Source organism: Bidens hawaiensis, unplaced genomic scaffold, assembly GCF_021521415.1.
Source record: "Bidens hawaiensis isolate Kalapana, Puna unplaced genomic scaffold, B.hawaiensis_p1.1 tig00004618_1, whole genome shotgun sequence".
Classification (NCBI taxonomy): domain Eukaryota; kingdom Viridiplantae; phylum Streptophyta; class Magnoliopsida; order Asterales; family Asteraceae; genus Bidens; species Bidens hawaiensis.
Genome location: NW_027491282.1, coordinates 57,731 through 70,272, shown reverse-complemented (window position 1 = coordinate 70,272; position 12,542 = coordinate 57,731). Strand labels below are relative to the sequence as shown.

The 12,542-nt window shown below is 33.2% G+C and overlaps 1 protein-coding gene and 1 long non-coding RNA gene across 2 annotated transcripts; both read left to right on the top strand.

Moving 5' to 3' along the window:
• The first annotated feature begins 6,694 nt into the window (after positions 1-6,694).
• LOC143627210 (uncharacterized) lies at positions 6,695-8,512 on the top strand. Its single transcript, XR_013152554.1, has 3 exons — positions 6,695-6,883; positions 7,559-7,713; positions 8,316-8,512. It is a non-coding gene; the product is annotated as an uncharacterized LOC143627210 (long non-coding RNA).
• A 1,838-nt stretch (positions 8,513-10,350) lies between these two features.
• LOC143627209 (nucleoside diphosphate kinase 3-like) lies at positions 10,351-12,401 on the top strand. Its single transcript, XM_077097090.1, has 7 exons — positions 10,351-10,444; positions 11,071-11,199; positions 11,312-11,349; positions 11,441-11,491; positions 11,597-11,764; positions 11,844-11,956; positions 12,076-12,401. The coding sequence occupies exons 1-7, from the start codon at positions 10,357-10,359 to the stop codon at positions 12,197-12,199; spliced, it is 711 nt and encodes a 236-aa protein (XP_076953205.1). The 5' UTR covers positions 10,351-10,356; the 3' UTR covers positions 12,200-12,401.
• The last annotated feature ends 141 nt before the right edge of the window (positions 12,402-12,542 follow it).

The following is a 12,542-nucleotide window of genomic DNA, read 5'->3' as shown; positions in this document are numbered from 1 at the left end:
ACAATTTGGGGCGAATTGTGACACGTGGCGCCCAGTCAGCATGGAGTGGAAATTTCTTTTTGGGGTGTAATGGTGTAGGGGCTACAAGTTAGGCCCACAGTGTGTTTTTTTATTATTTTCTTTTTATAACTAAACTAATTAAATAAAAACCAATTTATTTAAATAATTAAATAAAAATGCATTAAAATTAAAAAGAAATACAAAAAAATTAAAAAAACATAACTAATAATGCATTAAAATTAAAAAAAATACATAAATAAAAATAATAAAAAACATAACTAAATAACATACTAATATCCATAATATTTGCGCATTTTTTCAATTCGTTGTCGTTGCAATAATGCGGCCTCTTCGTGTGACCCGGCCGCTTTGAGGAATTCGTATTTTTCACTCAATTCCCGCAATTCCAACATCTGGTCAATCTTTTCGTGTTGTATGTTGGTATCGTTCATGACATCGTTGAGTTCCTCGACAAATTTTTTTTTTGTTTTTTGATGATTTCTCTCATGGTAGCGGCGATTTCCACGAGTGTCGGTTGGTTCGGGTTGTTTGTAGGATTCATTTTGCTAAATTTTTTGAAGAAGGTTTATGTTTATATAGATGTGAAATGAAGTAGAAGGATATGAAATGAAGAAGAAGGTATATGTTTATATAGATATATAATATATTGTTTTAATTGATTTTTTTTTATTTTGTACCGTTTGACAACGGTCAAAATAATAAAATATTATTATTTTCTCAAAGTTTAGGCAATAAAAAGAATCTGCCCCCGCCCCAAATCGCCCAAAAATCGTCGGGGGGGGGGGGGGGGTTTGTTCTAGCCCTTTGTCGCCCTTTCTCGCCCCCAACTCCCGCCCACTACACTCAGCCTAAGAAGTGTTATAGACGATGGTAGTTAACAAACACAAACATTTAGTTAACTTTTATATGGAAGCCGGTGGATGATTGTTAGTTATGTGCTTGACTGCTTGGAGTGAAATTCGAGGCTAAATCGACGTATAATATAGGTTTTGTTAAGAATTCATAACAGTCTGTGTATCGCTATCTCAATTAAATGAAACCACAAAGGATTAAAAGCAAAACATAATAATCATTTTGGTAAGAATGGTTATGACATTATTATAGTTCAAGCCACTACCAGACCTTGGAAAGGAAGTCAAAAGTGGAGAGCTTCACAATCTTATCCCAATAGGGCTAGCAATTGGGTACCTGTAGAGACATGATAAGACCTGTTAATCAAAAAAGTGCGGTATGTGAATTTTTTATTTTCTTAAATAACTAAAATTACTAGACTAGACTCCCTCATTATCTCTTATTGGTACACAAAACTTAAAACTGTCTTATAGTCATGACATATAAAGTAGTTAAACGAGTCGTATTCAAGTTTGATATTTATGTTACGCGCGTCGCCTCTTACTTGTTAAACCTGATAAGACACGAATTGCCAGCCCTAAACCCACAATAGAAGAATCCCGAGATGGCTTTTTTAACGACGTTTTTAACTGCGTCTAATATCCGAGTGCGTTTTTTTGAGACGAGATATCAGCCATTCATATTGTTTTGACGCTCCAGGTCTGACTCACCCAAGACGCAACAATCAAGGATCAAACCCACCACTATGTAAAACCTTCTTAAGTCAGGTTTCGATCCTGATATAATAAGAATTCCAAGATGTTAAAAGTTAACTAGAACTGTATTGCATGCAAAACAAGTTGATAGTTATTTCATGCCTTAGAGCATTCTCATCCAACTCCCTATCCCTAAATCCAAAATTACACTAAAACACACTATATTTTCTCTCTTTTTCAATTAAATAATACATTTTATACATTTATCATTACAATTTCTCTTTCATTCTCTCACAACCACTTTCAAAATATATTAAAAAATTATATAGGGTGAACAGTAACTTTTCAAATATACAGAAAAATCATTACGTTTTCTAAAATATAAAAACTCTTCACTCACCCCCCTCCCCCTTAAATCACTCTCTAAATTATAAAAAACACACCCCTCACATAATATGAAGGATTGGATGAGAATGCTTTTATACTTGTTTAAAAAACATTAAAGATATTTAAAGAAAGCATAACAAAGAAGTTAAAACGAGTTAATTTTATTTAAAATGCTTTTAAAGCTTTAAATTTATATATATTGCTAAATTGTTTTGTTTAAAGCAAACTATTACACTGACATAATGTAGTTTCATATTTGTATTTGATACATACATAAACTGAACTGTTTTAGGTTGATTCCCTTTCAATCTAATTAATTTCGGTTAAAGCGGAACGCGAAAATTAATACTCGTATCTAACAATAGCAATTTAACTAGTAATGTCACTCATTAGTGAGTCAATGAGTTTGGTCTTCAATAACTTTTCAAACACGTGATTAGAAGAAATTACATAGTTAGATAGGTCAACGAGAAAGAAAAAAAATAATTACAAAAAGTTGAAAATGAAAATACTTTTCTTTTGATTTTTCCCAATCAAGCTTTCGTTTTAGAAAACTTTGACCCGTTAAAAGGGTATTATTGATTATTCTTTCAAAACTAAATTACAAAATTGTTGAAATAAATATTAAAAAATAAAGATGATTTCTCATTAAGCATGGAATCAGTCAGACAATATATATATATATATATATATATATATAATATGATAAAAAAAACATTTTGAAAGTGAGAAATATTTTGATAACTCAAAAAATCATTTTGAAATTGAGAACTTTAATACTCATTTTGAACCACAAAAAACCAAAAAACAAAAAAATCATAAAACAAAAAAAACGCATAAATGAAAAAAAGTAAAAAAAAAACTAAATTTCTATTTATCATCCCATTTCATTAAAAAAACGTCTCGGTTTAGCTAAATTATATATGTATAATATGTACATACATGATTTATTCATTATACACATATGTACAATTTAAGATAAATGATAATGCACATTACGTAATTAAAGATTAAATAAAATTATACACATGTGTATAATACGAAATTTTTTTATGAAACCGGAATGAAATATAAAAATTTTGGTTTTTTTTACTTTTTTTCATTTTTGCGTTTTTTATTGAATCCATGAGTTGAGACAGAACGCTGTGGGGATTTGTTGGTATCAATTCGGTTAGTTATAGTACTGATGCTCGCTATAGCAACGAGAAAATCCAAGCCAACTAGTTTGTTTGTTGGATTTTTAATGATTTGCGTAAAATTTATTGCATAACTATTTTTACATGTCGGGTAAATGAGTAACAATTGTCCCTAATTAGTTATATATGTTGCATAACTACCTAATTTTTATACATAATTATTTACTTTCGCGTAATTATGACGCTAAAATCCTTTGTACGTTTTGTACAATAAGCTGTCATTTATATAAATGTTTATATGTTCACACACATAATAAATAAATTTATATATATAATTTTACATCAGATACTCTGTTAGTTTATAAATTTGATTCCGTCTTAAAGTTTGAATTTTGAACCACTTCTAATCTAATTTAAAATTTTGAAAACGAATTTAAATCAAATTCCGAATACCAACAGTCTTAACACCCATACTTTAGGTTTGTGCAATTCAAATACCAATCAACATCTAGTCTGTTTTGTCAAAAATCTTGTAGAAGATTAACTTTAGGAACAATGATAGTTTACTAAGGGGGGATGGGGCCGTGCGTGATAAGCCACCCATCACGCGTGATGGGTAATTGAACACCGCTGTCGGTCCTTTCTTCAAGCGTGATGGGTATGGTTGCGTGATGGCCATCACGCAAGTGATGGGTTTGAGTGATGGAACTCTCTCTCTCACACAAAAACCTATATGTATATATATACACCCCAAATACACTCCTCTCACTCACACAAAAACCTATATATATATATATGTATGTATGTATGTATACCAAAACATATCACACCACACCACACCACACCACCCCTTCTAAAATCCATTAAATGTGATAGATTTGGAGCTAGTGATGTGGCACACCACCAGGTGGTGTGTGTGAGAAAAATGGAACCACCCCTCCTCCTAAAGAAAAATTTTCACTTAGTAGTAAACACGTTTTTCAGTTATTTCATGGTCTTGCTTAATATTTACTTGCAACGCATATAAAAGTTTCAAATAAGTTTAAAGCCTACAATAAAAGTCAAAATATATTATAAATATTAACAAAAATTTTGAGTGATTTTAAAGAAGAGAAAATTGTCATTTGCCTCCCTGAGTAATATTGGCGGGAGCACGATAGACCATTGAAAACTATTTTGCACATGTTGTGCCATTGTATATCTCTGGAGGGCTTTTTTTTCTCCTTCCGTTAGTCAAACTACCCTTGACCATCCAGTTGACTTGTGTAATGACTATTATGTCCTTTTCAGCTGCGCAATTAGAACATCTGTATTTCAAATAATTAACAAATGTACCCCTTATACTTAATTCCCTCCAAAATTTAAAAAAATCATTTTTTATTATTTATATCATCGAATCGAACCGAAAACAACGAAACGAACCTATTTACTTTTTTATATACTTTTCACCCGAACCGAACCCGAAAACAACGAAACGAACCTATATATTTCACTTTTTTATATACTTTTAACCCGAACCGCACCCGAAAACAACGAAACGAACCAATATATTTCACTTTTTTATATACCTTTTCACCCGAACCGATCCAGAAAACAACGAAGCAAAACTATATATTTCATTTTTTATATACTTTTCACCCGAACCGAACCCGAAAACAACCAAATGAACCTATATATTTCATTTTTTTATATACCTTTTCACCCGAACTGAACCCCGAAAACAACCAAACGAACACAAATTAATATATTGTTGAATCTAAAAGACAAAAACTTGTTTCCGTTAACCTTTTGTATTAATATATTGTGATTGTCTTGATATTGGTGGTTTCTGGATAAAACTTGGTTGCCGGAAAATAGGTGGTTGCCGGAAAAACGGAAAACGGGTGCCGGCACTGGAAAAACGAATGTGCTTCGGGTGGTGATTTGGTGGTGATTTGAGAGTGTCGACGCCGGAAAAACAAGTGTTGACGGTTGAGATGGTGATACGATGGTGCTCGGGTGACGAAGACGGTGGTGCTTGGGTGAGGTGCTCGGAGGGTTTGAATGATGGTGGTTCATGAATGGTACTACGATGATGCTGCTGTTGTTGTTATTATTATTATTATTATTATTATTATTAAAAGATTACCATAATGTCCTTGCCATCTAAGGTTAACGCTTGGTCAACTGACGGAAGGGGCAAAAAAATCCCGCCGGAGATATACAATGACCGTATGACACAACATGCGCAAAATAGTCTTCAGTGGTCCAACGGTCTTCCGCCGATATTATCCAGGAGGCAAATGACAATTTTCTCTTTAAAGATTGATAAAACACATTAGTATTGTGTAAAGTTATAGTTCAATTAATTCATTAGTAAAATCACATAATGCAACATTTTCATAAATAAAATAAAATAGCATAAAACAAAAGAAATAGAGTGGAGAGCTCGTACATTTAAGTCAAATTTAGAGTCTTAGTTTACTGCTTTAATAAGAACATTAAACATCGTAAGACTATAAATAGTGTTCATACAGTACTTTTGGTTATTAATCGAAACTAATCAATAACCAATTTAATTGAAAATTGGTTAGCGTTATTTTTCATACCCCCAAGTATTTGAAATTAACCGAATCAAACCGTTCATATTTTAATATATTTAAAGCTTTTATACCTCAATGTAACCCATTCCTTGTTTTATACAACAACTTTATGTATTTATATCTTTATTTTATAAATTTATATCTTCATTTCATGTACTTATATCTCTGTTTCATGCATTTATGCATTCAACTCATGCATTTCTAAGTAAAAATTTTAGTTTAAATTTGATTTGATTATTAACCGAAACAAACTGAAACCAAAAAGTTAATCGAATAATGGTCGAGTCTGAAAATGGAACTAAATTGAACCGAACCATGTACACTAACGACCAAGAGTAACTTTGAACCTTAATAAAATTCTAACTTTGCCCCATATAAATAGAAACTAGGGATGCAAACGAGCCGAGCCAAGCCTAAGCTCCACTAGGCTCGAGCTTAGCTCATTTAACTTACATAGATTTCGAGCTCGGCTCGCTTACTATATATCAATTATTATTTATATATTTTAATTTATTTTTGATAACATTTTATATATTAATTAATAATTATTAAATATAAATATATATTTTAAAAAGTTATAAAAATGACATACTCGTTTAAGCTCGCGAGCTGACTCGAGCTCAATAAGTGAAGCTCGGGCTCGGACTCGTTTATTAAACGAGCTTACTTTTAGGCTCGAGCTCGGGCTCAAACTCGATTAAGCTCAGCTCGATCGAGCTTTTTAACGAGGCGAGCTCAAGTAGCTCGCGAGCAGCTCGGCTCGTTTGCGCACCTAATAATATTGTAAACAAACATTAATTTTCTCTATTCGCTCTTCTTTGAATTAAAAATGACAACACATAGAGATGAGATGATACCGGTATCAAAAATACCAACACCGATTTTTTTAAATTCTTAGTAATAGTACCAAAAACAAAAGTCAAAAAATACCGATTTCAAAATAACTCAAAACTTAATACGGATTCGGTACCCGTTTCCTCATCCCCTGCCATACACGCCAAAAAAATATGGTCAATTCTTTTCATTATTACTCCGTATTTTATAACCAAAGACCGGTCCCTTGGAAATCGCAACCGCAAAATATTCGTTGATTGCGTTCGCCGTCGCCGCAAACCACCGCAGCTTCCGATCGATTAAGCTATGGGAGCATCACAGGCGTTGAAGAGAGTTCCACGGATCAAGTTTCCACAGCGTCATCACACGCCTTCTGGTTCGTCTTCCTCTTTCTAGGGTTTCATTTTTATTCCTTTCTTCGGATTATTATTATGATGTATCTAGATTCAACATGAGGAAACGTGTTATTGGTTAAGTTAGATCTAATAAGTTATGTTGTTAACTCAAAATGTGTTAGTATTGATGTTTAGGGTTAAGTTATCCTACAAAATGTAACACAAGGCCGAAAATAAACAAAAAACACAATGATATGAACAAAGCGAAAACCTTAAATCTAATATCACAGAGTTTGACCAGACGGTTCTAATGCTGCTCGTTTGAGTTCAATCGGAGTTTGTTACTTTGTTTGATACCCTTTTACGTTTTAGAAGACTATCTATTTCAAGATTGTACATCAGAGTGTTATTAGTTAGTGCATCATTTACAATTGTGTAATATCAACAATATGAACTCATTAACCAAAGCAGGCCTTGTCTTCCTATTTTTGGGTAATTGAGGGACTTAAAATCAAGCTTTGAACAAGTGAATATCCAATAAGGTTGCTGCATTGTGGTATGTGGGACGTGTCATGTATGTTTTCATAAGCTTTTACAGCTTTATGATATGTCAAGGTATATAAGATAATATGTTATAAATCCTTTACACGAATTAGCTGCTCGTATATTATTGATCTGGGGGCATTTAAGTTGTAGCTATTGGGATCATTCTGCAGGTTCAGGGGCTCAGACACAGGCCGCACCTGCTGCCAGTGATTTACCATCCACTTTTTTCTCAAGGTCTGCTCCATCTGATAAAACTCTAGGGGGGAAAGCCTCTCTTCAACCCAAAAGAACTCCAATGACTCAAGAGGAGATTGATGCTATTATGGTAAGCCATTTCTTATCGTGCTTCTTTGTACTTTATGTTGGAAACCTTGAGCCTAGCATTTTTTTGAAGTAGATTGCTTTTAAAAATAGATGATGAAAACTAGGGTGTTTTTTTGGTGGGGTTCGAGAAATAGGTTAGGTTTTTTGTTGTTTGAGATGGTGACTTTAGCTAAGACAGAATTCTGGAACGCTGGTTTGATATATTAGCAACTCCAAGACAACAAGTCGTTATCTTAGATAGTGACTAATCCGCAATTAAAGACAAAAAGTAATGGCCTTGTTTGTCATCAATCCTTTTGAAACAAATTATGCTTCTTTATACTAAATGTTGGGGGGAAATACTGAAAATGATTAAACATAGCAAACGAGGGTGAAAATAAAAGAAGACTAAATTAAACATAGGCACTTGAGTGGTTAGCCTAAAGACAAGTCAAACAAATGTGGTGATTTTTAGTTGGCTGAAAAAAGCACTAGCTAGTGTTAAGGGACTTCTTGCTAGAGTTGAGCCAATGTACTCATGTTTTTCTGTGATGGTTTCACCTTGGCCAACTGGCCGGCTTTGCACCACTTGTGATCTTAATACATGTTTTTTTACTTTGACAGTTGGGTGGATGCTTTTGAAGTTGATGAGGCTTTTACAACTCGTCTTTTGTTTTCATATTCTTCTATGAACGATTGCTGTATGTTATGAGAAATCAAAACCAATTTGAAACTTTTGTCCATAAAGATATGGTTGAATCTTAATTCTCCATTTTATGTATTATGGGTTGTTCGCAATCTTGATACTGGTTATTACTTCATTCAGTGTAAACTGTAAACTAACAGCCAAGCTTTGTGTTGAGTAGATTAACAATTTCAGAGGTGTGATGACTTGTGCCGCGAATGACATGTTACTTTTTGTTTTTGTGTTATTTATATCACTTTCATATAAAAATATTTCAAGTTGTGAAACTGTTTTTGATTTTCAAAAAAAAAAAACAACATTTCAATATGTACTATGTTGATTATTTACCAAATGTACTTTTTTTCTTCTAAAATATCTATATTTAAAAGTCATAACCAAAATAAGCAAGTTATGGCTGTTATGTTGTGATTGTAAACTGAATTGGGTTGTTCTGCAATCCGGGGGACAGAAACCGTTAACGTTTTAATGATAGCTTCAAAGCGTAAGTACGTAATGTAGAAGCTAAGAACACAGTTTGATGTAAGTTTGGTTCTGAAACACCATCAGCAAGCATTCAAGCAACCATTGTCGTCTTCTTTCCTCTCTATTCTCGCTCTAGAATAAAGTTTCTTCAATCTGCATTTAGGAGCGACAGAGTGTGCCCACTCTCTTCAATTGCTTGATGCTTGCTAGAACCGCGCAAGATTCAGGTTGGAATGAGTAACCCATACCCATGGAAACATTTAAATCATTTTACCTTATCTTAAGTTGGGATTATACATAGTTTATAAGTTATCGAGATATATGAAACATTTTAACATGAAAGGATACCAACCCAACCTGAAAAGACCAAGACCAACTGACCATAAATCGGTCTCGTCTTTGGTTTTGAAATTCTAGAAATTTTTGAGTTTGTTTGCTTCAATTCGGTTTGGTTTCAACTTGACACACACGATTTTTTATGTTTGCTACTACATTAACATAATGTTGGCCACTTTAATCTATAACAATGCTTTAAACCTTATGGAATGCACTTGTTCGGATCTGACCCACTAGTTCGGATCTAAGTTGTTGTGAGCCAAACAAACAACACACGTTATTGTAAAAACAATAGTCAAAACTCAAAAGGTAGTACTTTTAGTTTTTACCCTCCAAAAATTATGTTTTATAGAAAAAGCCATGAGGTTTAGTGCATGACAAAGAAACCCACCCTTGTTTATCAAACACAAACATGTAAATTAATTTGAAGATTCAATAACTACTTTTTTAACATATTAAAAAAATTAAAAAGAAAAAAAAACCTTGCGTTGTTTTGTTGATATTTGTTATCATTTTCACGGTCTACATCTTTCAAGTAACTAAAATCAAGAATAATTTGTAGGTTCTTAGCTCAATTTTTGTTTACTGTATCTTACATATAACATATCATATTTTTTGTGTCACGCATTTCTTAAATTCCACTGCTCCTGAATAAGAGAGTTGTGGGGTCGTAATAAATGCATCGCCTTGAACTTCATTTGGTTGTGAATAAGACGTGAACTTCATAGCTCAATGTGATTAAGTAGAAAACTTCCAAATTATTACGGGTGATTAAAAATAAAGTTATGAGCTTCAGGTGGGTAAAATGAACATAACATGACTATGTGAGTATCTGATGCTACATTTATGAAGAATAAACAAGAAAACTTTTACCCCATAAGTAACATTTGTAGATTAAATCAAAAAACAAAGGGCCAACTTTAAGTTAAATGAAAAGCGGATGGATGGAATTGTAATTTAATGCACACCTTAAGGTCTTTTTTGAATTTCCCAACTGCTAACCACATGTTTAACTGTTTTAAGATCCTTTTCTCCATATTGAAACCAAAACAAACACATTTTGTACCTTACTTTGTTGTCACTCATTTTGATTCCATTTTTCTTGTTAATTCTGGTTGATTGTCGTTATTTTGATTGATTGATCGTCGATTGAGAACGACGATGAGTTCTGAAATCTACAGATCCGCCTCACGGGCTGCTAGATCTCTTCTCTTCTATGCTTCCAAACACAAGCATCATGTTTCATCTAGTAAGTTTTTTGATCAACTTTGTGAATTCAGATTATGTTGTGTGATTCAAATTTGAGTTGTATAATTTGATTTGTGTGTTGCATAATGTACATTATTAAGTGTGGATCTAGTTAATGTATAATGGCAATTGTTGATGATTTCGAATTTTTGTTACTCGTGGAAATTTTTTTTCTATATGATATGCAGGGCTGGCATGACATGTCGAACACGAGTACACGACATGATTACCTGTGGTGGACGACGTGTCAATTTTTCTAAACGTGAACCTGTTTAGAAACAGGTTACACGACAAGCCACAATAAATATCACATGTGTAATGAAACAAAAATTGCCAAAAGTTAATAAAAGTCTCAACTAATGCATAATCCTTAACACATTTGAAACAAAAATCCAAGTACACGACACACAACGTAACTAAGGCATGTCATATATTTAAAAAAAATTAAAAATATAAAAAAGTTTTTTAATAGGTTAACAACTGTTTAAACCTGTTTAGACACAAACTTAACCGCGTCTTAACCGTTTCGCCTTGATTAAGACACGAAACTGGTTAACCTCAAACCCAAACTTGTTCAACTCCTTGCCAGTTTGTGTAAAATTTACTTTGTCCGTGTTATTCACGTAGAAGGACGAACAGCTGCAGCAGCAGCAGCAGTTTCCTACAAAGGAACGGTACCAGCTCTAGCGTCATTCACCGATTCCACTAACACCTTCAACAGATGGATCGCCGGAGCTCTTGCGCTTCCTGCTGCAGGTTCAAACTTTCAAATTCTGTGATATTATGATATCATTCGCTTCCTTATGAATTGTTTACCTGTTATAACTATCTGTTTACAAATTACACATGTCAATCAATATATATACAGCTTACATGCTTCAGGATCAAGAGGCATATGCATTACAGGTGTTTATTTAATTACCAGTTTCATTTTCTGTATCTGTTAGCAGCGTATATCATCCTCGAAGAACTAATAATTACTTGAATTATGTTTCAGATGGAACGCACCTTCATTGCTATCAAGCCTGACGGTGTGCAAAGAGGACTGGTAATCCATAATTCAACCGTATAATAATAATATTAATCATATTTCACTATATATAAAACCAAATTTATCAATGTATTATACCTTTTAGTCCTTTTTGTTTTCTAGATTTCGGATATCATAGAGCGATTTGAACGTAAAGGGTTCAAACTTGTAGCTATCAAGCTTGTGGTACCTTCAAAAACCTTTGCTCAGAAGCATTATTATGATCTCAAGGATAGACCATTTTTCAATGGCTTATGCAACTTCCTCAGCTCCGGCCCAGTTCTTGCAATGGTAACAATAAATCATCAAAGAACAATAAACGTTAAACAAACAAGTGGACTTATTATAACATTTTCGTTTACTCGTTAAGGTTTGGGAAGGAGAAGGCGTGATTACATATGGGCGTAAACTTATTGGAGCTACCGATCCACAGAAATCAGAGCCCGGTACCATTAGAGGTGATTTAGCCATTGTTGTTGGAAGGTACTGCTTATAACAAAAGTCATAACACAATATATTGTTTACATGTTACTTAAATTATGCATTTTGAATACATGAATTATGCACTTGCTAAATGTCACATTAATCTGTTTGCTTTGTAGGAACATTATCCATGGAAGCGATGGTCCAGAGACCGCGAAGAACGAGATCAACCTCTGGTTCAAACCGGAGGAGTTGACTAATTACACAAGCAACCAAGAAAAGTGGACCTATGGAGTCAACTGAACAAAAATCACCACAAAACCAACTTTCTTATATTTTCAGATGGCATCTAATATAGATAAGCAGGTCTTTTGAAAAATGTTATACAATAAGATGAATACATTTTATTAATAAAAGCTTGGTCTCTTTTCAATTTCACATGTGAATCATTTTATATATGTATGTATGTATGTATGGCACATAATTTATTATATTCTCTTAATGAGGCCTATAGTTTAACCTTTGTTAGGTTTGCTTCACTATAGATTTATCGACGTCTCTTGTCCCATTCATTGTCGATAAAATGTTTTCTAGTCAACCTAAATAGTTATAAGTTACAACCATCACACAAACAAACCTTGAAACC

Excerpts from the sequence above, each read along its gene's own strand:
- LOC143627209 (XM_077097090.1), top strand. The coding sequence starts at position 10,357 with ATGAGTTCTGAAATCTACAGATCCGCCTCACGGGCTGCTAGATCTCTT. Across the intron at positions 11,765-11,843 it reads CCGGCCCAGTTCTTGCAATG|GTTTGGGAAGGAGAAGGCGT; the intron begins GTAACAATAAAT and ends TTACTCGTTAAG. Across the intron at positions 11,957-12,075 it reads TTAGCCATTGTTGTTGGAAG|GAACATTATCCATGGAAGCG; the intron begins GTACTGCTTATA and ends TTTGCTTTGTAG.